This window comes from Podarcis erhardii (assembly GCF_964252035.2).
Source record: "Podarcis erhardii genome assembly, chromosome: W".
Taxonomy (NCBI): Eukaryota; Metazoa; Chordata; class Lepidosauria; order Squamata; family Lacertidae; genus Podarcis; species Podarcis erhardii.
The window spans coordinates 22858320-22885604 of NC_138506.1; the positions used below are offsets into that span (position 1 = coordinate 22858320).

General features: G+C 48.9%; 2 protein-coding genes across 2 annotated transcripts in view; one reads left to right on the top strand and one right to left on the bottom strand.

Moving 5' to 3' along the window:
• Positions 1-27285, top strand: part of LOC309333228 (putative CENPB DNA-binding domain-containing protein 1) — a 387332-nt gene that overhangs the window by 124442 nt on the left and 235605 nt on the right. The gene's annotated exons all lie outside the window — the stretch shown is intronic.
• Positions 23311-27285, bottom strand: part of LOC309333175 (inositol polyphosphate 5-phosphatase OCRL-like) — a gene marked incomplete at both ends in the record, with an annotated part of 71861 nt that continues 67886 nt past the window's right edge. The window contains 5 exon segments of the mRNA XM_081846575.1: positions 23311-23450; positions 23534-23645; positions 24460-24587; positions 25289-25373; positions 25899-26097. Of these exon segments, the coding sequence (XP_081702701.1) occupies positions 23311-23450; positions 23534-23645; positions 24460-24587; positions 25289-25373; positions 25899-26097 (664 nt within the window).

The following is a 27285-nucleotide window of genomic DNA, read 5'->3' on the forward strand; positions in this document are numbered from 1 at the left end:
GAAAAAGAAGGGAGCATCTGTGCATGTCATTCCGGTCAAATTGCACCAAAGTGGGACTTGTTCATCTGAGCTCCACAGGCTGTTTTTTTTTAATTGTTTGACTGGGGTTGTTTGTTGGTTTTTCTTTAATTTGGGGCAAGGCCTTTTTATGTGCCCTTTCAATCCCCAAGAGCCAGCACTGTAAATCAGTTTTAAGGGAGTCTTACAACCACAGCTGCCGCCACCCCCCACCCCCCAACATCATCAGTAGTTACACATACAGGCTTTTAAAACTTATTTAATATCTTTTTTAAAAAGTTAACCTTGTAATTCCTAAATCATTTTAAACACTTTGAAATACTTTCTAAAATTCTGCTTTTTAACATTTATGTAAATGATGTAATAAAGGAACCCAAATGGCCAGATTCAGTTTTATCCCATAATGTATCCATTTTGCTACATGCCAACGATACGGTGTTGTTAGCACAAACATTCTGAGCGTCTGCACATCATTCTGAGCGTCTGCACATGCGTGAGCAGCGAAACCTGGAAGTAACCTGTTCCGTTACTTCCGGGTCGCCGCGGGAGGCAACCTGAAAAGACGTAACCTGAACCGAGCGGAACAAGAGGAATGACTGTATTTGAGGATTTGCTTCTCTGATAGGAGTACTGGGTCTCATCAGATGACAGCCTCAGCCTTGAAGGCATCAAGATCTGCACAAGCAATTCTTAGCTCTACCAGAACTGAAGGCGGCAATGGGATTGCCCCTGCTCCGAGAAGATATACAGTGGTACCTCGGAAGTCAAACGGAATCCATTCCAGAAGTCCGTTTGACTTCCAAAACATTTGGAAACCAAGGCGCGGCTTCCGATTGGCTGCAGGAGCTCCCTGCACTCAATCCGAAGCCGCGGAAGCCCCGTCGGACATTTGGGCTCCAAAGAACATTCACAAACCGGAACACTCACTTCCGGGTTTTTGGCGTTCGGGAGCCAAAACATTCGAGTCACAAGGCTTTTGGGATCCAAGGCACGACTGTATTGGTAAGGCGCCTCCACAGGTAACATGGGGGGGGGGGAGGAGAATGATAGGAGGGGATCGGGAGAGACAGGGAAGCCCGGAGGGAACGCCCCACCTAGCCCAGCTCCGACCCCAAGCCAATATCACCAGCGGCTGGAGCAAAAGAGCAGAGGAACCGGGCACCGGGCACCGGGAACCGGCTGGGGGCTAGAAGAACGCGGCGTGGACCCTCTCCTGCCAGTGCAGGGGGGCACAGCAAAAACCATGCTTTATTTTATTTAGTTTATTTTTGTTGAATGTTGAATGGTTTCTTTAAATGTTAAGGTTCATCATTGTTCCACCCGATGTGTATGTCTTTAAGGGGCCAGAGCAAGGGCACGAGACCCAGCTTTACAGCTGTGAAACATAGCAGGTGCTGCTGAGTTGTCAAGCTCTGTCAGCAATTAAGCTCTGTCAGCAATTGGGTGTAGTATATAAGGAGCAGCATCTAGCTCTCCCATTCCCCTGGGGGATGGGTTGGTAGTTGGGTCTGGTTTGGTTGTTGATGTATTTAGTGTAAATGGAGTTTTTGTTTTTGTAATTAAAACCTTGTTTAAGTTATTTTTGAGTCCCTTTTTAATGTATGGTCTCCCCAGCAAGCTCTCTGCAGCGCTACCATACTGCAAATAGGCAACATCTTTGGTTATGGGCCCAGCTGCTGAGTGGATGACTGCATATTTTTGGACTCTGAGAAAGGTTTGAAAACTCCTTCTCCTGTTGGCGTAGTTCTGTGGGTCTGGAAGAGTTCCAGAATGGTTGACCGGGTTCCTGAGCTTGAGAAGGCTCTGGTCTTCCCACAGCTGACAGATGAGAACTATAGTTTATGGTCTTTTCGGGTGGAGGCACTTTTGACCTCTAGAGAAGTATGGACCTATGTAACTGATGACCCTCCTGACCCAAAGAGTGCTGGATTGTCTGTGTGCTGCATGTTGTCTTATGGTAGTCTGTTGTAACATACACAGAGCTACTCTCTCAACCGAAAAGGAGAGTAGAACTCTTTAAAATAAATAACTTAATCAGCCACAGGTTTGCTTGATCTATAAGTGATACGTTGTGGTCTTAATATTGATCCCTTAATTGGTCTAGGGGTTTTCAATTCAGCTATGCAGTTGTTCCTCGCAATATTGACTTGATAAAATTCTTATGACCCTGAGAGGTAGTGACTGGCCCATGGTCACTCAGTGAGCTTCATGGCCTCCTGTGGATTTGGACCCTGGGTCCAACACCCTTACCACCACCGCACAGTGACTATCGGAGGAATTGGCAAAAGCCCTCCCAGTGCAGGCCTTAAATACATGAGGGGAAACTGTCGCGCAGCGGTCAATTAATCAATGCAGGGTCTTCTTCATAAACAGAATAAAAGTCTACTGAAGAAAATAACCTTGTTCAGAAACAGCATAGTCAGAGAGCATACACCAAGTGCTCCTAGCAGCCTTCTTCGTCTTCCCAGAGGCACAGATCTTAGTTACTTATTAACTGGAGTCCTGGAGCCGCTCTGTCTGCAACACAACATACTGGTTGAGACACACACACACTCTACACACAGACTGAGGCCCACAGAGATGGCTGGTTACATTTATAGGGAACCCAAGATGAGTCCTGAGTCACAGTGACCCAGCATTTGACTGCTAACACTTAGGCTTGACAGATTTGTGTAGCCCTCGTAGGCCGCGCTGCCTAGGCCTTGCCTGATTCTGCTCTCAAGAACCTTTGTCTCCTGACAAAACCTCAGCCCTGTCGTTAAGCGCTTAGCCATATTCTTGGTTCTTGGGACAGGAACATGCAGCTAAAGTGTCCCATCCTTGCTGCTCATCACCAGTTCTGAGTCAGGCAAGTCTTTGGGCAATTTGTGGTGATGCATCAACTTTGATGTGATTGAGAGAAGTGAAGGGGAGGGAGCATGAATGCATCCCCCCCCAACTTGATGTTAGACTAAAGGCTACCTTGCCAAGGCCTAAAAACCGCCAAAGTTGTGACGAAATTGCTACCGGGAAGGCGAAACCTGCCAATGCAGGGAAAATTCCTTCCCGGTTCTGAATACAGCAACTATCTTACGACCACAGCAGTGCCCGCTTACCTGGAATGCAAAATATTAGCCTGTAAAGAAAGAATTATTAAATTGAAGTTCGCTGACCTAGGCTGAAATTAATAAGGCAAGAAATTATTAATTTGAGGGAGGGTAGGTGGGTGATCCTGGAAGGAAGAACAGCAAAAGAGGCTTGAGCCACCTGTGGGGAAGGGAGGGCGGATATTGCGGGCACATGCGCTGAATCCTGTCTGGGGTGCCTACCCCATTATCCCAAATGATGAGACAAGATACCAGAGTATGGGTTCAAATTGGCCACAACTTTATTGAACTTCAGACGTGGGAAACTTGGCACAGGCTTTGGCAGGTAACCCTCTCAGCCCACCTGGCTGAGGATATGCAGGCAGATGAGGCCCAGTGAGAGGGGACTGCAAAGCACAAACTTACACAGCATGCCCTTCCACTGACCTCGTCCCAGGAGTTTGACCTACATGCCGCCGCTCTAGGGCCAGGGACTCCCGGTATTTGTCCTTTAACGGGCCCTACAAGCACCACTGCATGGGGAGGGAGCATGAATGCATCCCCCCAACTTGATGTTAGACTAAAGGCTACCTTGACAAGGCCTAAAAATCTCCACTCGAGGCCCTAAGGGCCCTTGCCGCCAAGTCCCACAACCAAGGACCAATCAAACCCTGCAATCTATGCAGTCCCCAAGGGCTCGTCACAAGTCATGGAGCCAGAAGTCATTACCCAGTGGGGTCAGGTGCACCCCATCCCCCCGGAATAGGTCAACTCTATCTGCTGTGATGGTGGGATGCCTTCACTGGAGGGGGGCTTCCAATCCCTCTCGCATCAATTATGTTAATTTTACTCACCGCATAATTGATGCGAGAGAGATTGGAAGCCCCCCTCGAGTGAAGACGGGGTAGGAGATTGGACCAGCCGATGGTCATTGACGGGTACAAGGCATGCAGGCTTTTTAATCTGCCCTTTCAGCAAGGGCCAGGGCAATGCCTTTTTGTTCCACTAGATCGTTCTCCCCCGCATGTATAATCAAGACCCTTGGAGGGCCATGGGCCGCTGTGGCACTACGCAGCATGGTCATCAAGCTCCACCAACGCATGCCCCGCTGGGCCATCCAATAAATGAATACCTTGGGGTGGATGTTAAGGTTATGGCCACGATTTTGAGACCGTGCATAATCCACTGCACAATGGACAATGCTGTGGCCTATAACCCAGATCTTCATGGTGGGCGAACCTGTAAGACAATTGGTCAGTTTTTGAGAACCGAATCTTGACATTCAACGTAAGCCCAGAGAAGTTGATGTCGGTGTCGGCCAACCCTGATTGCAGGGGCCCAGCCAAGCACTCCCCAATGCGCATGGCACCCAAAAAGGCTAGGGAGAATGCTGCCCGAAAGAGACGCGTTTCGAAATTTGACCAGCAGATCTCTGGTAGTTTTTTCCAAATTAGATTAAGTATGTCTATGGTGATAGGCTTCCTGCCATCCTGACGTGGGGGAATGACTCGCCGCCACCCAGCCAGCAACTTCTTGACATGGAAGCTGTCACAGGGGTCTGGCCAATGACGGAATTTACAAAAGAAATAGCTACCCTGTAAAGCATTAAAGTTTTTATGGCAAGGCTCTTGCACTTTAGGAGAACCAAGAACTGAAGCACCTCCTCCTCGGATGCGCGCCGTGTTGCAGAGCCATGAAAGCGCCCAAAGGCATCCCAGGCCCTGCAATAAGAACGTCTAGTGGAGGGTGCTATTGCTGCCAATACTCCCTGGTTTACTCCTCGCTTCCACAGATAGTCTGGGAAGGCGTCCGGGGACTGGGCTGCTTCTGGTGCCAGCTCACGGAAACGCTTCATCTGGAAACGAGACAGTGCATCGGCAATGTTATTGTTAAGGCCAGGTATGAAGCGGGCAGTGAAAGAAATATTGTGCTGCAGGCACTCTAGCACAAACAGGCGCAGGACCCTTATGACCCTCTGGGACTTTGCTGACTGCCAAGATATAACTCTTACCACCGCTTGACTGTCGGACCAGAAACAGACCCTGGAATTCGAGAAGAGAGTTCCCCAGATGCGAATGGTGACTAGAATAGGAAAGAACTCCAGAAAGGTTAAATCCTGAGTAATGCCTGCTGCATGCCAAGAAGATGGCCACAGCTGGGCACACCAATGTCCCCTGAAGAACACACCAAAGCCAAAGCGGCCAGAAGCATCAGAATGAACCTGGAACTCCACCCCGGGGTTAAGGCTCTTCTGCCAAAATGAAACCCCATTATAATCCTGCAGGAATGCAAGCCAAACCCTCAGATCATCCTTTATCTGCTTTGTCACCTTGATGTGATGGTGGGGGGCTACCCCCCGGCCGTGAGCCGTGCCAGACGGGCACAAAAGGCACGGCCTGGCGCCACTACTCTGCATGCAAAATTAAGATGGGGAAACTATAAACTTTTTGAAAGGTGGGGCTGGGAAAGGGTTGGCCACCCTGCCTAAACGCCACTCTTTTTCAATTTTGTTAAATGCAACAAGGGGCATTTCCATTAGCAACTTTTGATTAGGAGGGGTTCTGGATACTGGTGTACTGGAGACAGGGATGAGGAAGCCATAACGAAACCCTGCCTCCAAGTAGTTGGCTGCAGTCCTGTTGGGATAAGCCTGTAACAAAGGTAACATCGCGGAGAAGCAGACAGGGGTTGGGGCTAGGGCGGAAAAAAACTCATTTTCAGGAGGCAGCCTTGGCTTGCTGGGCTCCAGAGGTAGAGGCTCCAGAGGCTCCCTTGGCGTCCTTGGCTCCACACCCCGATCCTGTTTTTTGAAAACTGCGAAAAGGGGGTTTAGCCCAAAAACACTTAGTCCATGAGTGAGGACCACCACAGCGCTCAGCGCACACTGAGAGCCAGTGTGGTGTAGTGGTTAAGAGCGGTAGTCTCGTAATCTGGGGAACCGGGTTCGCGTCTCCACTCCTCCACATGCAGCTGCTGGGTGACCTTGGGCCAGTCACACTTCTTTGAAGTCTCTCAGCCCCACTCACCTCACAGAGTGTTTGCTGTGGGGGAGGAAGGGAAAGGAGAATGTTAGCCACTTTGAGACTCCTTAAGGGGAGTGAAAGGTGGGATATCAAATCCAAACTCTTCTTCTCTTCTTCTTCTTCACAAGCATGGTCAAAGCGGCATCGGTCCCTGCTGCACAACCCATTATTAAACTCCCAACATGTTGATATAGCCACCCTTTGCACTTTGGAGGGGGGGTTACCTGACTTCTCCCCAAAAGCCCTTTTTTGGAAGTTTGGGGCCACTACTTCGGACCAAAGATCATTGTCCTTGATGTCCCAACGCACCTTGGGTTCTTCAGCAGCCCTCTCACGGAACAGCTCATCGTATGCCAAAGCCGCTGAGTCCCCCGCCATTTTCCTAGTTTTTAAGATGATGCCCAGATAGTTAGCCAAGTGCCACACCCTATCGGGGTAAGCAGCAGACACCAATCCCATATAAGAGGTGAAAGCAGTTAGCCAATTGTCGAAAGTTCTATCAATATCCACTGCCTTGTCCTTAGATTCAGGCTTAAACTTGGAACTACAAGAATAAGCCAGGGAGAGCAGGGCAAACATCTCCAGAAATTCCCCATTTAGAATGCAATTGTGAATATTCTTTTTAAGCCGGATGCCAGGAGGCTGATCCGTGGTCTTGAAGTTTGACGCCCGCACCCTCCCTTTCTCATCAAGCCCATCCTCCCCACATGCCTCCTTGGCCCCAAAGGTGCGCCAGGTGCGACATTCCCAAATCCAACTAGGCAGGCCAGGGGCCTTTGCATCGTTCTTCCGACTTGCCACAGGAGGAATCACACATACCTGAAAGATCTGAGGAATCTGAATCTCTTGCACTTACGCCCATGCTTCCTTGATCTGCAAGACCTCTTCTTCCTGTGACGTGTTCTGCTCGAATCAGGGCTGGAGGAGCTGTCTGATGAACTCGAAACAGGTGACCTTTTTTTTAAATAATCAGTTTTTATTAATTTTCATTATTACACATACACATATTACACATATACTCATTATACATTTATCCATCCACCTAAGCCTTAAGCTCTGCCGAGCTTCGGACTTCCCTCCGTCTCTTCAGTAAGTATCATATAGTTATAACATCGCGTATTCTAATTAATACTATTTAGTCTTATGTTGTTAGAGTTACTCCAACCCTGTCAGTGTCTTTAAAGTTTTACAGTTTTCTCTTACATATACCAAATATTTACTCCAATTTTCAGCAAACTTCTTTTCATCTTGGTCCCATATTTTTCCCGACAATCTAGCCAATTCTGCGTAATTCATCATTTTAGTCTGCCATTCCATGATTGTAGGTATAGTATCAGTTTTCCAGTTCTGGGCCAACATAGTTCTAGCTGCTGTTGTGGCGTACAGGAAAAGATTTTTATCCTTCTTTTTGATTTCCTTCCGTGTCAATCCCAATAAAAAGGCTTTTTAGAAAAGTGTACTTAAAGATTTTTTAAAGCTCATTATATATTATATATTAAACAAAACAGGTGACCTATGCCTACGCCTACCCTCGTGAAAGCGTCGACGAGGGGATTTAGACTTATCTAAGCGCTCCTCAGCCTTAGTCAGGTGACGCTGCAGGCTGCGGTTCTGACGCAGTAATTCCTGCACATCGTCCTCATTGGACTGGGAAGAATCGCTCTCCGCAGTGCGCTCCTCTGTGTATGCCTGCGTTTTCTTCTTAGAAAGGGCCCTGTAGGGCCTGGCATCAGAGGTGAAGGGGCCATCATCCCTCACTTTTTTCTTAGAGATTATTAACTTCATAGGTGGGACCTTCCGGCCGGAAGACAAAGCCCCTTTTTAAATTCTGTTGGCTGCCTTTACGGCATTGCTAGGGGTACCCCTCGATGTGGCTCATGGGGTGCCCACCACTACGGCACCAAGTGAGTGTGAGGGGGAGCCTTCCCTTTGATCAGCAGCCGCTGCTAGAGACATAATGCACCTTGAAGCAAGTCAACCACTACTAGGACCCAAAAATATCAGCAGAGTTTATAGACATTCCCCTTTAAGTTCGCAACGGTAACGCTTGCACAGGTTCGCTAGAACCTCTATAATAATTACTCTGGTAATTTCCCCTTTGTTCCCTCTTAAAATACAAGACACGACACAGTCTTCATAAAAGTATAAAAGAGTTTACTCACGTTCTGTTCACAATATGATCCCAGAAGGCAGACAGCTTTAAAAAGGTTACATACACTTAGAATCTATCTTATAGGAAGATAGTACTGTCCTCTCTTGGCTGAGAGCCAAGAGGGCATGTTGCTCCTTCAGAAGATGAAGATGAGAGAGAGAGATATGGCTGCCTGCCCTGTGCTTTTATCATTTACCTGCACAGGTGAGGCCACACCCACCTCTGGTCACATGTGGAGGAAGTCTGTCCCCAGGAAGTTTACCTACTTGCTAGACAGACATCCCTCCCCATGTTCTAACATGTACACTCTAGGAATGTTGTCATTGACTGCTCCTGTGTTTACATCCCACAGAGAAGTCAAATTTCAAGGCTAACAACTTACCTGCTTGTCGGGCTCAGTTTTGACCTCAATGACCGCCGCAAAGGCTGCATGCACAATCAGGCTGTGGAGCTTCAGTGTTAATTTGGGCTTCATGAGGCTGGAGAGAAGGAGGGAAACCTTTTTAGACTCTGTCTCCTTGGAGTCTTCCTCATATTGGGGGGGGGGAGCATCAAATACATGTCATTCTCTTGAAGTTCTAGTGAATGCATGTGTTAGCTTAAACCACTTTTTACAATCAAGCAGCGTATCAATTTTACAGGGTAAAAATGAATAAAGGTAAAATTAAAATAAACACACGAGGGCACTGTTTATGTGGCAGTCTACCTGACACTTGGTTGCAAGCCTCTAGGTCTTAGTTAATCCCACCCCTAAAAGCTGAGCCATTTCGCAGTCATCTCTAGACAATATAGCTTCTATTTTCTCTCTCACATCTCCACTCATCCTGTAAATAGTTGCTGCATGAATAAAGCTTTTTGAACGCAAGAAACCCAAGAAATTGTAAGCAATTCTTCCAATCGAATTCACTGCAATGGCAAGGTCTGGTAACACCTTTCCACATTCTGCTCCCCTCCCCCCCCCCCGCCAGCTCCTGGTCAAGCTCAAAAAACCCGGTATACCTCAGTTGGTAAAGGGCTTCCAGTGCCATAGCAAGGGCCAATTCAGGCTGCGTAAAGCACGCAATCCGTCCCATGAGATCCTGATAGAGAACAGAGGGCGGAGGGGGAAACGTCAGTTCCCTACGGACATCAGGTGGATTCCTCCAACCCCAAACTCAGTGCAGGAATTGGCAATTTCATGCCAAATGCCTGCACAACCCTTCTCTTGGCCAGACCCCGCCAGGCCTTCCTTCTGCCCAGCATCCCCCCAATCCCATCCCCGGCTCTCCTGCCCCCCTCACCCCTGGATACCTCATGCAACCTCTCACTCACCGCAATTGCCTTGACGGCCATCTTCTTGGAGTACCTCAACCTGTCCTTTTCTCTCTGGCGGGCCTCCGAGCAAGTGGCCAACACGCAGCAGAGCAACATCTCATCCTTCTCCAGTTGCTGAAATGGCAAGAGTCAGGCTGTCAGTTCATGGCAGGAGGGCTTCTCTGCATCTGAGACCCCCAAAATGGGGGTATAAACAGCACTGGTGGATGGGGGGTGGGGTGGGGGTGAGGGATTTCGTATGTACTGTGCTGTTTTCTCAAATACTAACCACAGGCAATGCCCAGACCCTGCCAGTCTCTGAATCATCTGCAACAAGAGAAGAAGGAAAGGACATGGGGGCAGGTTAGTTCATTTCTACTTATTTTCCACAGTTGAGGATTAGAGCATTAAGGCCACCCCTCCTTACGCTCCAAAATGAAAAGGAAGCAGTTGCTCACGTGGGCCCACAGCAACCCTGGACTTCTTGGGGACTTTGCGGGTCCCCTTCTTCTTGCGGGCTGCCATGTCCCTCAGTCGCCTGAACCTAGAAGAGAAGGAGAGGGGCAGACCTTGTTGTTGTTGTTGTTGTTGTTGTTGTTGTTGTTGTTGTTGTTGTTGTTGTTGTTGTTGTTGTTATACCGCCCTATACCCACAGGTCTCAGTTACAACCAGTGCTTTTTTTGGTGAATCTTTGCACTTTTGTCCATTTACTGTACTGCATTTATTTCCCCCGATTTGAACTATAAAATGGTGATTTTCTTGAGTCAAAATGAGATTACCCCAAACTTTTTTTAAAGAAAAAAAGCACTGGTTACAACATAAAAATCACAATATAAAGACACAAAATGCATAATAAAGGTGAAAAACAACCCAGTAAACCCCCCTCCCCAACACATTTCAAAACCTGAGACAGAAGCCTACAACCAAAATGGTGTGTGTGTGTGGAGTCTTTGCAGCATAGCCATAACACAAATACGGGTAGCCTAACAGTTGCAGGCAGAGCCGTGTCATTTCACACACTACTTCGGCTGCGGGACATCGTATCAACAAGGAAAGGAGCATTTGGTGTTGTTGCATCTCCTCGGGTATTTGTTGTTTTGTCGCCACAATTTGTGGCAAATTGGCAGCAGCCACTTGCTTTTTTGCCTCCCTCATAGCAAATCGTCACAACTTTCTGGGTATTGGTGGTTAGGCATTGGTATTGGTATTGTTCTGTAGATGGAAGAGGGGAGGAAGCGCCATCACCTGCCCCGCATATTGAAGGGTAGTCCGATAAAGGATTCCAGGGGGCGTGGCCCTGTCCGAAGCCTATGGAGGTGAGGGCCTAAGGCACGCCCCTAAGCGGTGACCCCTGGGGGGGGGTGCGAGTTGATGTGCATCAGCAGGACTCCCCCTACTGGTGGTTAACCCTTCCCGGACTTCAAGCGGACGGGCTGAAGCCGGATAGTCGGTTAGGACCAATGCCTAAGCCAATACCACTCATCACCTGTAACCAATAAAGTTGTGGCCATATTTAGCCCATTAACCTTAAATAATTGTGTCATGTGTCTTTATTTCCACCGGGGAGCGGGAATTCGCCACACAATAGGGCTCTTTTTGTTTTTTTATGCACCCACAGACCCCAAACGGCTCTCCACAGGAACACAGTGGTGCATCTCATGTATGGGGGGGGGGATTCCAACACTCCCCCCACCCCCACCCCCACCCCCAGCAAAGCAAAGCAAAGCAAAGATAAGGGAAGCATTTCCAGCATTTAAAAGAGCCCTCAGCATAATGCTTTTAGGACAGCAGCCCTGCCTGGAGAGGGAAGGGGGCTGCTAGGAAGGTCGTCAAAGCATCAAGGCATAGATGAGCCAAAGAATGCAATGAAAACTCTCTTAGAGCCAGAGTGACTGACAGGAAGACTGACAGAACGCCTGTCTGTTGCTGTTGATGGCTGAAGAGTTGAGAAAGGGAGAAGGGGTAGAGAGAGGGGGGGTGTATAGTGGCTAGAATTCTGGACTAGGAGGACCTGGGAGATCCGAGTGCAAATCCCCACTCAGTCATGAAGTGCACTGTTTGATGTTGGGTCCAGTCACTCTCATCCTAGCCTGCCTAACAGGTTTGTTGTGAGGGGAAAAACGGGGGGAAAGGCAAGCCATCAATGCCACCTTGAACTGCTTGGATGAAAAGTGGGCTACGAATGTAATAAAAAGCATTCCCAAATAATGATCATGGAAGGTACCCTGGGGATCATCTAGTCCAACCCCCTGCAATGCAGGAATATGCAGCTGTACCTTATGGGAATTGAACCTGCAACCTTGGTGCTATCTGCAGCTCCCTCTAACCAGCTGAGCTGCAATGAGATTTGAGGGAGAATGGGAAGGCGGGTGGGAAGAGAAGTTAAGCTGTTCAGGAAGGGGTTAAATTCCATGGGGATGCTGGCCGTGTGGGGGACCCCAAGCCCTCGCCCCAGGAGATTACAAAAAAGAAGCAGAAGAAATCCTACTTACAGATTCACGATGCTGGCCATCTCTTCAGGTGAAATCCCCTCCTGTTTAAACTCAACTGCTTTAAAATGCTCACACAACACTAACTCTGAACCTTGCCTCTAACCCTATTGCTACTCCTCTCTGTCTAAAATATACAGGAAAATATGTGCACAAAATATACAAATGAAAATGAAATGATAAAGTGAAAGCAAAGCAAAGTCCACACCTATCTCCCCTGTTGGTCCCTTGCTCGCTTGCTTGCTTCTCCGTCCCAGTTCTGTCTCAGCCAACTCCTCCCAACTATCCCACGACGGGGATGTGTAGCTTCTGTCTTTTCTACAAGCAGCATGAGATGTCACAAAGATGGGCAGGAAACTGTTTCCTTGACAACCCACCCAGCTTGACCCTGAACTAATCTCCCCCCTCTTTAGTTGCCATGTTTTCTCCCTAACCTTGGGACACCTGCTGTTTGCAGCTTTACGAATCACTTTTTATCACAAACCACTTCATACATTTTCTTGCAACATTTCTCAAGAGAGGCCACCCAAGCATTTGTTGAAATACAGTAGAGAACTCACGCCTCCCGAGTTGAGGAAGGCCTTGCTTTGCATGCAGGAGATCCCAGGTTCAGCCCAGGATCTCCACCAGACAGGGCTGGGACTGCCCCCTGTTTGAAAACCCTGCAGCGCTGCTGCCAGTCAGTGTAGGCAGTGCTAGGCTAGATTGACTCTGTCAAGTGCCACTTCCTATGAATGCTCCTCTTATGCGATTTCTCGAAACACAAGCAAGCTACCTTATCAACGAGTTGTGAGAGTTCATTCATGACTTTTAACAAACAGCAGAAACCATTTTATTATTTCTATGTGAGTACAGAAATCCTGAATATGAAAGGAAGGAAACTTCCTGCCTCTGCAATAAAGGCAGCTGCTCTGCTAGGTGAGCTGTCCCGATGCCAACTGAAACAGACCCTCCAAAGATTCAAAGCTGAAAAGGGAATTTTGAGCATCTGAGCACAACTGGGCCGTCTTCTGCGTTAACGTGAAGTGCAGGAAGTGATTGCCTTGAGCAGGGGTAGGCAACCGAAGGCCCGGGGGCCAGATGCGGCCCAATCTTCTTCTCAATCCGGCCCACAGACGGTCTGGGAATCCGTGTGTTTTCACATGAGTAGAATGTGTCCTTTCATTTAAAATGCACCTCTGGGTTCTTTGTGGGGCCTGCCTGGTGTTTTCACATGAGTAGAATGTGTCCTTTTATTTAAAATGCATCTCTGGGTTCTTTGTGGGGCATAGGAATTCGTTCATTCCCCCCCCCCAAAAAAAAATATAGTCCGGCTACCCACATGCTCTGCGGGATGGTGGACCAGCCCACGGCTGAAAAAGTTGGCTGACCCCTGGCCTTGAGCCTCCTCAGGACTGGCGCAGGGGCCGTGCATTTCAGGGTGCCAGCCAAGGCCCGTGCCCCAGTATTGATTGCTGATTCTACTGAGTCCATCAGTATATTGTTGTGAAGTGACCTGGCATTTTTAATGAAGTGCAATATAGGCTTGTCTTACATCTTTAACAACAACAACAACACCACAGTAAATTGCACAGAAGAATTCCATGTTGCCTGTGGGAGCGGCTGGGTAGACCTCTTTGCAGCTGCATGATCCATGCATTTGATCTATAAGCAACTGGTCAATCTTCATAATTGGCTCTGGCTTCGTGTAGGAGATTGAACGCATTCTTCTATTTCTCAGCCCTGTATTCCACCCCCACCCCCCTCCTCCTATACTCGGACGGTGCCGACTACTCATCTCTACAGACTGAAATGTTTATGAGTCCTGCAGATCTAGTCTCAGACGTCAAACCTCTACCCCAAAGACGGGGGAGCCTGTGACCTTCTAGAGCATACATTTCTTGGGACTGCTATATGCTGAAGTGAACAAATGTTTTGTCTGAAACCCTTGAGAGCTTCTGTGGGCTGCCCTAGAGAACACTGGGCTAGAGGGATCATGGGGATGACTTGTTCCATAACAGCAGATGGCATGCAGAAATTTAAACTGTAGCAAAGTGATGTAAACTAGTATGTCTTTCTGAAAGTGCATGCACTCCTCTTAGCCAAAGCCCGAATAACTGCAAGCGTGGAGCCACACAAACACGCCTGATCTCGACACTGTCTTGGGGGAAACTCCCGATGCTGGAAAATTCATGTGCTCAAATTCTGCACATTGAGACAGGAGCCAAAGAAAGCACACGCAGAGTAGGGGGGCTCATAAAAAAGGTTTCTTTGGGAGGGGGTGGGTTGAGGTTTGCTCCAATGTGAAAGCTAAAGAGCAGGCTTTCACAGAGAAAGGAGCAGAGTAAGGCGGAACCTACTGGGACCCGTGCTTTCCAGGCACGCTGATGGGAGGGATGAGTCCAGCATTGCATTGTTTTGGTCGTATTTCCAGTGACAACTGTTTATGACAGAGGTTTACAGAAAATTGATTTAAAACCTCTGCTTGTAAGAGGCTATGGGCATTTGAAGAAGCCCATCATAATCTTTACATGAAATGTATCTTTAGAACACCGATGGCGTCATGTCCCCATTTGTTGCCTTAGTTTCTCCATCATTTCAACAGATTGTGTGTCTTAGTAAGATTTTGTACATTTCAGAAAGCTTTCCCTTGCCTACAAATGAAGTGCATGATTTTTCAAAAACTTATTAATGCCCCGTGCTTTTACTTCTGGTGTGGTAAAAAATTGCAGAATCTGGCTATCATTTAAAACAGTGTAAGATGCTGGTTTACGTTTCCCCTCCCATTTGGTGACTAGGTAGGGATATGCACTTTTGTGTTTTGTTTTTTGAAGAGTTCCTAAGGAGTCCTGCTGCTTCCAAGTTTTATTTTGGGGGTTGTTGTTGTTGTTGTTTACAAAAAGGTAATCCAGTTGTAACCTTTTTCTAGGTACAATTCTGTGCATTCTGGTACTACCTGTTCACTCATGGTCCCTCCAAATCCCTTTGTTTCTTTTAGCAATGTGTCCTTGTGTATCTGCATAAGCTTTTCAAAGCCTGCTACCTTTGCTTACAGAATTTCTCCTGAGGGGCGCTTTGAACATGTCCCGTAATACATGTGGATAAAAGGAATCGCCTTTGTTAATTTCAAAAGCCATTTTATTTCTTCCATGATTTTCCTCTGTTGTTAATTTATTTTGTAAAAGCAAGTGGGGTTTAGTCACCAGAGAGGTGGATTCTGTGGTTTTGCTCAATAGGTCATGGTCATTTCAAGAGCCATAGGGCCTGAGATGGTTCCCGCTCTAATTTACGTGTAAGATTAGGAGTCCAAGAATGTGGAATCAGTACTGCAGAAGGTCAGTTCTGACATACTTCCCCCCTAAATAGTGGGTGGAGTCCTTTTGGAAAGGACTCAAAGGTTTCAAAGTGTCACGTTTTGCTGTACTGAAGGACTGTCCATATCTAATCTATTAGAACATTGAACCCTCCTCCCCACTCCAGGAATTTTGCTATCCAAAGTGGGTTTGAATTTGGATAATAAAAGTTTCCAGTCGAGTAGATTTATATATTTTAGTGAAGGTAAGCAACTTAAAATGACCACAGACCCAGTAAAACTCATTACAAAGAGAAGAGAAACAGCATTTAAAAGCAAATACAAATAATGAGGCATTATTCTTTTCTCAAGAAGCCAGCAAAATTTCATTTTTCCTGTTTTATTTTAAGCATGCTTTTTATTCAAGTTTTTAATAAACAACAAGGTGGTAAGCTGCTGAATATAGGCAGACCATCATTTCTCAAGGGCCATTCCAAATGTGTACAATTGATGGCTCCAAAATCAGCTGCACCCTGTGAGTCCAGAGGGCAACTGGTGCCATTGTCCCTGTTAGCATTTTGTAAGAAAGGGCACCAAGATTTCATCAAGCTGTCTGCCTTGATGAGACTTGCAGTGAGGATCCCTTTGATAAGCCATCGGCAATGCATAAAGGAGGGCAGGTGGCTTGGTGAGCAGGGAACTTCTTTCAAAGATTTGGACCAGCGATGTGCCTTTGCTTCGGGCAAAGGGTGATGGTGGATGGATCATAGCTACCTAACTCAGCACTGTCTGTACTGATTGGCAGTGGCTCTACAAGGTTCCAGGCAGGTGATGTTTTCAGTTTCACCTGGAAAGGCTGAAGACTGTTCTGGGACCTGCATCACCAGCGAGCTCTGGTCCTCCCTTAAGGAGTTAGGCGGCTCAATGGTCTGACTCTGTGGAAGGCACCATGCTATTCCCCTTTAAATTAGCCATGTATACAGAAAACATGAGAACTGGAATTTTGCTCTTGAATGGATTTTTGGATCGCCTGCATGCCAAGCACATGCTTCTCCCACTGGGCCAGCACCCTTCCTCAGTGACTGAGCTCTCATTGCACACAGCCATCCAGCAAGCAAAAAAATGTTCTTGTGAGAAGGGCAGAGTGGGGAGCAAGAGATTCAGGGGCCGGTTTTAGACCCACAGTGCTCGGGTTTATTCTGTTGCCTGCTTGACATTGTGCCTCCTTTCCTCCTACCTTTTATTCCTATGAAAGTTTCACAGTGTCGCTGCTTGGGATTCTGGATAACCTATGGTTTTTTCAAATTTTTTAAATTTATTTTAAAAAAAAGAATTAAGACAAACAAACAAACATATATCCTAATTGTAATTAAACCAATCTTGATAACATTGTTAAGTGACTTCCTCAAATCCCCCTGGTTGAATTTCATTGTATTTCATTTTAACAGTTTTCCAAAATCAATTTTCTCAAAAAAAACCCACAAAAAACACTTGATCACATAACATCTTTCATTCTTTCTAATCTAGCTTTAAACATCTTAATTCCTATCCTTACATAATTAAATCCTAATCCTATCTCATATTTGCAAGCTTTTCCAATTAGGTTATCATGACATATTTAGCTAAATAAGCTTTGAATTTTGTCCATTCTTTCTGGTACTCCTCCTCCTTCTGGTCATGGTCTCTTCTAGTCAGGTCGGCTAGCTCCGGGATTCTGGATAATCTATGTGACTAGATACTTGTAATGTATGCCAGGCAATCTGGCACAAGTGGGTAGGGCTGCCATCCGCCTGGAATTGCCAGGATTTGGCCGTTGGAAACAGAGAAAGAGGTCCTGCAATCCAAGGACAGGCTAGGAATCCTTATGCCTTGTACCCACCAAGAGTATCACATGCTCAGCTGCAGCAGAAGGGGAGAGAGTGGACTACTGCACAGGGACTGAGAGCAGCAGTGGTGGTAGGATGGGCAGGCAAATGACTGTCCTCTAACAGGATCCCTCCCAAAGCACCCTTAACCTGCTAATGCCCTGGAACCATGTGGAAAACCAAGTGTTCAACCATGTCAGGAGTCAAGAGGAAAAGGTGGAAAGGGCGAAGCACAGGGAAGGGAGCTGGCACATGGCAAGATGGCACAAGGGGAAGGGCAGTGTCAGGGAATTGGAGGCTGCAGGGGAAACCATGAGGGAGGGAGACAAATATAGAGAGCCCAAGCTGGCATTCAGCAGCGTCTCTTCCTCGTCAGAGGGGAAAACTGGCAGGGGGGAGCCTAAAGCAGGACCCAGCCATTCACAGGGCAAAACGAAAAGGAAGCATCATTTCCGGGAATGGGCTTGTTGGCAGCGTCACAGACAAAAGTCAGATGACTCATCTGGATAGCTGAGTATGGATGTATGTGTTTGATCTCTCGTAAACGGCTTCGAAGCTGAACAATAAATCTTGTGAAGAGATGGCGCGAAGCCCGGAAAGTTGTTTTACTAGCTTATCAGCACCCTCATCCCTCACAGCATGAGTCATCTCCTCGCTGATAGCTAGTGGAAAAGGGGATTAAAACAGACGCTATGGAGAAGGAAATTGCTGACCTGAGAAAACGGAATGCCGGACTTGAAATGAGGGCTTCAGACTTGCAATCTCGGCTGGAGGAATGCAGAGCTGCGCAGAGTGGTGCCACAGGTGGGCTATTGGGAAATAGGAAAGGAGCGTGGGTGGAGGAGTGTTGGGATACTGCCAGGGAGACAAAGGCCATCATGGTTCCACGCCACCTCCGGACGATCCATCGATCTCCCGTAGATACAGTATCAGTCAATTAGCGACACGAAGCCTCAGAAATAGAGCTTGCACGAGCTCTGGAATGTGGCAAGCTATCAGCAGAGTTCGCACAACGAAAGGCGCACTCAGGAGAGTATTATTTATAACTTTATTCAGCGTTGGTCAGAACAAAGAAAAAAACATGACTGCCTGCTTTGATGTCTCAGGCACAGAGAGAAAAACGAAAGCAATAGACAAAACAGAAACTTCCTGTGAGCAGGAAATACGTAGGCTGTGACTCACAACAGCCTGTCCCCTTTTTAAGGTGGAACAGAAATATCCTAACAGTTTAATGGGGACCCGGAAAGTTATTTGGATTTTAAGATGGAAATTCAATATTTTCTGGAGCTTGAGAGTGCTCAATTCCCTAACGATGCCCAGAAAGTTTCCTACCTAATTAGCCACCTGTCGGGAAGTGCCAAGAGTTGGGTGAGGCCGTTAATTGCCTCTAATCCTGAAGCTCTCAGAAGTTTGCCCAAGTTTTGGCAAGCGATGGACTTTATGTACTCAGATCAAACTTACATTGACAAGATGCAGGAGGAGCTTTTGGAGTTGAAGCAAGGCCGAGCTACAGTAAGGAGCTACTGGTCAGAATTTGCGATGTTTGTGCACAAACTGGGATGGGACTTGCAATCAGAACCTGTGCAAGCTTTGTTTAAGCATGGATTGAACGCAGAAGTTAAGGATGACCTTGCTAGAGGTCCCCAACCCAAAGATATGGATGAGTTAACAAAGGCTGCACTAGCGGTGGGGCTGAGGCAGGAAGCCAGACTGCGGGAGAGGAAGCAGGGCAAGGGCCGGAGTTTCCATGGTAACCACATTCCTGAAATGCCGGCAGCTGCTTCTGAAGGTCAGCAACTGCAGGAGCCCATGGAAATAGATGCAGCCCGCGCGCGGGAAAGTTCAAAAGCCCAACAGCCAGACGGGAAAGAGAAAAAAGACTGGCAAGCAGCCAAGAAATGTTTTTTGTGCCAGAAAGCCGGGCACTTTGCCAGAGTGTGTCCGGAACGTCGTAACTGGCAGGGAATGGTTGGGGCCACTCAACAGGCAGAGGCAGAAGCACCCCAGACTTTGGGAAACGGGGAAGCCTGGCTGGTGGTGAACTGGGGCAACAGCCAGGCTGGAGCAACAGTGAAAGCCCTCGGCTCGGACACCCCAAAGCAAGCATAGTACTGAAGGTGGTGCTGGAACTCCCGAACGGCCACGCAGTGGAGGAGTTTGCCTTGGTGGATTCAGGAGCATCCGCGTCATTTTTCAGCAAAGAGTTTGCAGCGCAGCACCAACTGAACCTGAGGCCTTTGGACTTTCCGTTGCAAGTCACCACCATTGATGGCAGAGAGCTGTTGGGGGGTGAAGTGACCCATCAAACGCCTCCCATGAGGATGCGGGTGTCCACCCACTCTGAGGTCATCGCCTTTCATGTGGCCACGTTGGCAGGTCCGCCTATCATACTGGGCATGAGCTGGTTGGCTCTGCACGATCCGGTGGTTTCCTGGCATCAACGATCTCTGACGTTCGGTTCGACACACTGCATGGAGAACTGTCTGGGTCTAGAGCAACCGTGACCAGCGGAGGCTAGGAGGGCAGCAGCATGCAAGGCAGGGACGACCGAGATTCCTCCGTGTTATGGGTATCTACAGGAGGTGTTCAGTGAGAAAGAGGCCGACATGTTGCCACCGCATCGACCATATGACTGCCAGATCAACCTGGTCCTGGGGGCCACGTTGCCAGTGGGGAAGCTCTACTCCATGTCGGAGGGAGAGATCAAGGACCTGAAGGACTTTATAGAGAAAAATCTAAAGAGAGGATTCATCAGGGAATCCAAAGCGGCAGGAGGGAGCCCTGTGTTCTTCGTGGACAAGAAGGGGACTAATGAGAAAAGATTGGTCGTAGATTACAGGGTCCTAAACAGCCTGACGGAACCTGTGGCCTTCCCGATGCCCCGGATCGACGATGTGTTAGCCAGGGTGCGGAAGGGGAAAATTTTCACCAAGTTGGACCTCCGGGGGGCCTACAACCTCATCAGAGTATGAGAGGGAGACGAATGGAAGACCACCATGTTCACACAACTGGGGGCATTTGAGTATCTCGCCATGCCTTTCAGTTTGCAGTCGGGAAGTCACTGTTTCCAAGCCTTCATGCATCACGTGCTTGGGCCGTTGCTGTACCGTAACTGCGTTTGCTTTTTGGACGATGTGCTAGTGTACTCAGACAACGAGAAACAGCATGTAGAAGACGTACATCAAGTTCTGAGTAGAACTTGAACTCCACTCAAGGAGCACCGTTTGTGGGTGAAGTTGGAGAAGTGTCTGTTCCACGCGAAAGAGGTGGATTTCCTGGGTTACAGGCTGTCAGACAAGGGGGTGGCCATGGATCCGGAGAAGGTCAAGGCGGTGGTCGAATGGAAGAGCCCAAAGAACCGGAAGGACGTCCAACGCTTCCTGGGGTTCAGCAATTTTTACAGAAAATTCATCAAGGGCTTCGCAAAACTGACGGCACCCATAACAGACTGCCTTAGTGTCAAGAAGAAGTTTGTGTGGACGGAGGAGGCGCAGAGGGGTTTCGAGGAGCTTAAGAGGGCATTTGCGTCGGAGGAACAGCTGCTGCACGTCAATCCAGAGCGGCCGCTGCGAGTGGAGACGGATGCTTCGGACCGCGCGATAGGGGCCGTGTTGCTGCAGCTGGATGAAAAGAGGGAGTGGCGGCCATGTGCCTTTTTTCTCGCGGAAATTGAAGAAGCTGGAGCAGAACTACACGATCTACGATAAAGAATTGCTTGCGATTGTCGCAGCGTTCAAGCAATGGCGGCATTTCCTGATTGCGGCGAGGCACCAAATTTTGGTGTGCATGGACCACAAGAACTTGGAGTACTGGAGCAAGGCGTGGGTGCTCTGCCAGAGGCAGATACGCTGGGCAGTTTTTTTTGCCAACTTTAACTTTAAAATTAAATATGTGCCAGGGGAACAGAATGCGAGGGCGGATGCACTGTCCCGCAAACCGGAGTACCTGGGAGAGCAAGGACCACCAGTCGCTAAATTAATGTTCCCAGAAACACAGTGGACATGTGGGGGGCGTTGGTGAAAGATGATGAACTGGTGAGGCTGCTCAGAGAGGATGACTTTGCAAGGCAAAAGATGGAGGATTTAAGGCAAAAAGGGGGTGTCGAGGGTGGTTTCGAGGTGAAAGGGGGACTCCTGTACTATAGGGGAGCTTTGTATGTCCCAGGTGAAACCCTCAGAAGCAGGATCCTTAAACAGCTCCACGACAGCTGCACGGCGGGGCATTTTGGGCAGCACAAAACCATGTTGCTAGTTACCAGAGAATTCTGGTGGCCCAAGGTGAGGGAGGATGTAAAGGAATATGTGAGAGGGTGTGACACTTGCCAAAGGGCCAAAGGGGAAATGGCGGTGCCGGCAGGTTTGCTGGAACTTTTGCCCACACTAGGAAAGCCATGGGAGGTGGTTGCGGTGGACTTCATCACAGATCTGCCCAAGTCAAAGGGTAAAACAGCAATCATGGTGGTGGTAGACCTACTAACCAAAATGTGCCATTTTGTGGCTTGCTCGCATGCCGTGACGGCGGAAGAAACAGCCAAGCTGTTTGTTGAGCATGTGTTTAGGTTACATGGGATACCTGCAAGGGTGGTCTCAGACAAGGGAACTCAGTTTACCTCACGTTTCTGGCACAAGCTCATGAATTTGTTGCAAGTAGAGGTGAGTTTCACCACGGCGAGACATCCTGAGAGCAATGGGCAGGCGGAGAGGGCAAACGCTGTTTTGCAACAGTATTTGCGATGTTATGTCAGTCAGAGACAAAACGACTGGGTGGATAAACTAGCTCTAGCAGAGTTTGCATACAACAACGTGGAGAATGTGTCCACAGGTATGACTCCATTCTTTGCCAACCACGAGCGTCACCCGAGGGCTTTCCCGGGGAGGGGAGAGGAGTCGTGGAGTGTGCCTGCGGCAGAACGTTTTGCGGAGGAAATGGAGGCGATCCACTTACAACTTCAATTGAACTTGGACAGGGCTAAGGAGGTCTACAAGAGGGAGGCTGACAAGCATTGACGACCAGGAGAAGTCATCCGGGTGGGAGACAGGGTGTGGTTGTCCACACAAGGGTTGCCCTGGAGAGGAGGTTGTAAGAAGCTCAAACCTAGGAGGGTGGGGCCGTTTGAGGTGACCCAGCAGGTCAATCCGGTAGCATTTAAACTGAGGCTGCCAGAGAGCATGAGGATACATCCGGTATTTCACAGGTCGCTGCTGTCCCCCTACAGGGAAGGGGGAATGAGACAGGGTAGTGGGGATGGGGAATTCCCACCACCCGAAATGGAGTAGAGGGAGCAGTGCAACGAGGTTACAGAAATACTGGATTCTCGGTGGAGAGGGGAACAGTTAGAGTATCTGGTGGCGTGGGAAGGGGCCCCTAGCTCAGAAAATACCTGGGTATCGGAGGGTTGTTTCGCTGACGAGGGGTTCGTGAAGGAGTTCCACAATTTCTTCCCTGACAAACCCAAGCCCAGGGGTAGGTTTGTCCAACAGGTGTTCGGGCCGACGGATGATGAAGAGGAGTTCTAGGGATTCCTACCGTCGGAAGAGGAGGAGGAAGATGAGGAAAGTGTTTATTGGGGAACCAGAGGAACTGCGGGTTTGCGGGAGGTTTTTGAGGCCACGGATGAGGAGGAGAGTTTTCCAGGTTTCACCCCCACCACTCCGGAGGAGGGAGAACTGGGTGCGGTCGGTTCTCCCGAACGGGGAGGGGCCTTTGAGGAGGGGGTGGATGTCAGGGAATTGGAGGCTGCAGGGGAAACCATGAGGGAGGGAGACAAATATAGAGAGCCCAAGCCGGCATTCAGCAGCGTCTCTTCCTCGTCAGAGGGGGAAACTGGCAGGGGGGAGCCTAAAGCAGGACCCAGCCATTCACAGGGCAAAACGAAAAGGAAGCGTCATTTCCGGGAATGGGCTTGTTGGCAGCATCACAGACGAAAGTCAGATGACTCATCTGGATAGCTGAGTATGGATGTATGTGTTTGATCTCTCGTAAATGGCTTTGAAGCAGACAAATAAATCTTGTGAAGAGATGGCGCGAAGCCCGGAATGTTGCTTTACTAGCTTATCAGCACCCTCACCCCTCACAGGCAGGCACCAGAGAACAGAGGCTGGGCCTTGCCTCTTCCCTCCCAACTTCATCTCCAATCATGCTTGGCACCTTTCGTAGTCATCCGCCCCCAGCAGGAAGCCCAGGAGGAAGCCGATGGCACGCTGACGCTCCTGTGGGCTCTGCTTCGACAGAATGTTGGGCAGAGGCTGTAGCAGGAGGCTGGCGAAGAGGGTGGCTGCAGGGAAGCGAAAACATTTGCATGAGAGGAGGTGGGAGCAGGAGGAAGGCCAGCTCCCAGCCAGGACAGGCAGGCCTTACCTAGCATGTTGCCACTGACGTTGTTGCTCTCAGAGTATTTCAGCAGCTCCCGCAGGAAAGCCACCACGAAGCGGAACACGTTCTGGTGTGACCGCGGCAACTGGCAGATCACCTGCAAGACAGGGAGGGGCAGTTTGGCGTTTCAGTGCAGAGCTTTGCTAGAGGAGGGGCATGGATCACTAGCACGGTGTACTTGTTATGTTTGCAGGTTTAGACCTGGCATAAAAAAAGAATGTTTAAAATGGTAACCGGACTAGAACTCTCCTGGGAACTTTGGGGAATAATACAACTGTAGAGTCGGAAGGGACCACGAGGGTTAACTAATCGAACCCCCTGCAATGCCTAAGGTGGGGCTTGAACTCAGGACACTTAGATGAAGAGTCTTATGCTCTACCAACTGAGATATCTTGGGGGAAGGGCCATAGCTCTGCAGTAAACCACCTGCTTTTCATGCAGAAAGTCTCAGGCTCCACCCCCAGCATCTCCCAGGAGGGTAGGGAACATCCCTTGTCTGAAATCCTGGAGAGCCACTGCTTGTCAATTTCGACAATACTGAGCTAGATGGCCCAGTATATGGCCGCTTCCTGGGTTGGAAATTCAAGCGAGGTTCACTGAAACAGGTGGGCTATTGTTACAAGTCCTGGTCAGAAAGCAAAAAGGCAACATGTGCGCACCCCACCCCCCTCCACAACCGAGAGGGATGGTTATCGAAGGAGACATCAGCAACCTCTGCAGTTAACAAGGCTTCCCAGACCAGACTAGCCCTCCTGCCAGTGTGCCGGTTTACTGGCTTTCAGGGATGTTTTAGTGGATTTCCTGTTACTCGCGGTAACATTTGGACTAGATGACTTTGGAAATCCCTTCTGATTCTATGCTTCTGTACACACCACAGACCAGCCAGGAAGAGATGGGGCTCTGGGGCCGACCTGGCGACAGAGGTGGCTGTCATGTGAGCACTCAAGGCAGCGCTGATACAGTTCATAGCAAAGGACTGGTTCTGGCACTGCCTCCAGGAAGATGAGCAGAGCTTCGGCCACCGAGTGGTCACTGCCAGCTATTGACAGCCTGGCAAGGAAAGTGTTCTGTCCTGTTACCTGCAGCCTGCCTCCTTCCCAGGCTGGTCCAAAGCAAGAAGCTTGGTCCTTATACATCTGGGCCCACCTTGCAAGTTCCCCCTTTTGGCGCAAGGTGGACCTTGAACCCGCAGCCCTGAGATTAAGAGTGTCACGCTCTACCAGCTGAGAAATCCCACTGTAATTATCCCACACCTCCCCTCTTGACGAAGCTGCCTGCAAAGCTGATCTGCCGAGGAAATGTCCTTCTGCAGGCATGGTTTCAATCCAAACAACAAATACTGGTGGTCAACTCCAAAAGTGCGGTCAAGAAACCCTGCTTGCCAAAGAACAATTGAATGCACCCTTGAAGCTCCTTTGCAGCCATGTCTTTACCTGTCTCCACACCTGATACCACGTATGATGCTAGATGTGGGGTCTGCGGGCCTGTCAAGATTCCCCACCTCTGCTCTATCTAGCCAGGCTGATGTTTTCAAATGGGGGTTAAAGCTGTTAAGTTGTTTGGATGCATGACTGAACTTGAAAGTGGGCATTTCATTTTGCAGTGTCCCAGAGCCTTAAGGATGGGGTGGCCTAGGAACCTAAGCCACCAGGTATATAAAAGTGAGGTCCACTCCAGCCAAGAGCGAAAGAAAACCACCAAGCAGCCCTGCTCCCCAACAATGCCCCCCAAAGAGGATACGGATCGTCTTGGGAATGCTGGTGTCCAGGCACTCAATTCTCTCCTGCAGCTCGTCCTGCGTCCCCGGCGTCTGGAAGAGGTCCTCCTGAAGCAGAGTATCACCCATGCGTTAGGAAGGGATGAGGTGTACATCCTGGATAGCATGAAGAACAATCCAGCCTTGGGGTGCATAATGTGAGGTCGAGGAATGCCACAATGGAGAGAAGCCCATCACCAAGAGAGCTGGCACAAGGGCTGAGAATTGTATCCCGCCTGCTTTCCACAGTAGCATTCCTACTACCCTTCTCCTGATTTGGGGCAATGGGAGAGTGAAATCATTCCCTGCTTCTTCTAGTGGCGAGTCTCAGAGAGCCGCTTTGCTAGGGAGAGACAGACAATGGTTGGGAACACTTGGGTTCTTCTGAGCTGCTCTAAGGAAGACCGTATGCTGGATGTCCCACCCACTGCCGCTCCACCAAGGTGCCACTATACTCACAGCAGGAGTTTGTAAGAGCGAGTTGGTAGCTCAGATATAAATAAATTGTGACATTTGGAACCTGCACACCCCAAAACTGGTACTGGATTCTGGCCAACACCTATCCTTTAAATGGTACAGTCCCCCTCAGCTCACCTGGTGGCAGGCATTCTTGAAGAGGTGGTCCACCAAAAGCCAGATCTCCTTGGGTATGTGCAAAGGCCACTCAGTGGAGTCATCACCATCCTGGGGTACGATATCCAGAAACTGCTTCTCCTGGAGGTCCAATGACAAGTGGGACTGGCATGAGAGCCTGACAGAATGTGTGCCTGTATGCATTCTTTCCTTGCTCCAGCTGGGTGGACAAGTCTTGCCCTCTGAGGCCACAACTAGGGCTGGGAGATAGCTGGCTTTCAACACGGTGATATATCACTAGCTAAACATTGCAATACACCAATATATCACGATGTCTAAAATAAGATGGAGCTATGTAGAGGCATTGGCTGGCTTCACGGTTTTCCCCCACATTGTTTTTTTTGCATAGTACACACACACATCATGATTCGCAATATATTGCCAGGTCAGAAATTATGCAACCAGTATCACTATATAGACTTCAAGCTGATTTGAAAATATATATAAATTAACATATCACCTGGCCCTAGCCACAACAAGCATCTCAAGTGGGGAAACAATAAACAAATTGCTCGCACCCCAAATCCAAGCTCCCCCTCCCCCTATTAATATGCAGCTAGTAATCCTCCCACTCCGGATGTGTAGTTCACCCCAAAGCTTACTGAATATGCAGCTGTGGGCATGAGGTTTGGCTAACATTTTATTTACATTGCTGGAACCTGCCCTGGGACCTTAGGGTGAAGGGCAGGAAATAAGTAAGAACAACAGCAACAGAACATGGATGGGCCTTCATAGGTTGATGGGCTGCAGCCCCAGCCAGCATGATGAGATGATGGGGTCACATGTTCACCACCCCTTGTCTAGAGCACGTTGCAGAGGCAGTGGTAGAAACTGAGCAACAGCTGGAGCCCCAGCCCACGACTTTGTCTGGGCAATGCAGCACACAGCAGCTGGTGAACAATGCCTCCGGCCTCCTTCCCATCTTCCTCTCCAGAAATGTTCAGGGTGGTTAGTTCTATCTCAAGCTACCACATTCAAGAGAAAGAAAAAGAGAGGAGGGGGGAGCAAGAGAGCTTTAGGAGCACAGCAATGGCAAGCAGCCCATCACTAAAAGGAGCTGGCAAGGATGGAGAATTTGATTCCAACTCCACTTCCTCTCATCCCCAAGGAAGCTGTTGATTAGGACCCAATTCATCCCCACCCCCCGCCTCCAATACTCCCCACCCCGTCTTGAGAGAGAGAGTGTGTGTGTGTATTGGTGTGGGGAATGACACATACTGTATCAGATTCTTAGTGCAAGAGTAGCTGATGCATGCTAAAGAACACAGGAGCCTTGCTAGGTTAGATCAGCATTTTGTTCCCACAATGGCCAACCACATGCCCTTGGGAGTCCATAGGGACACGGGGA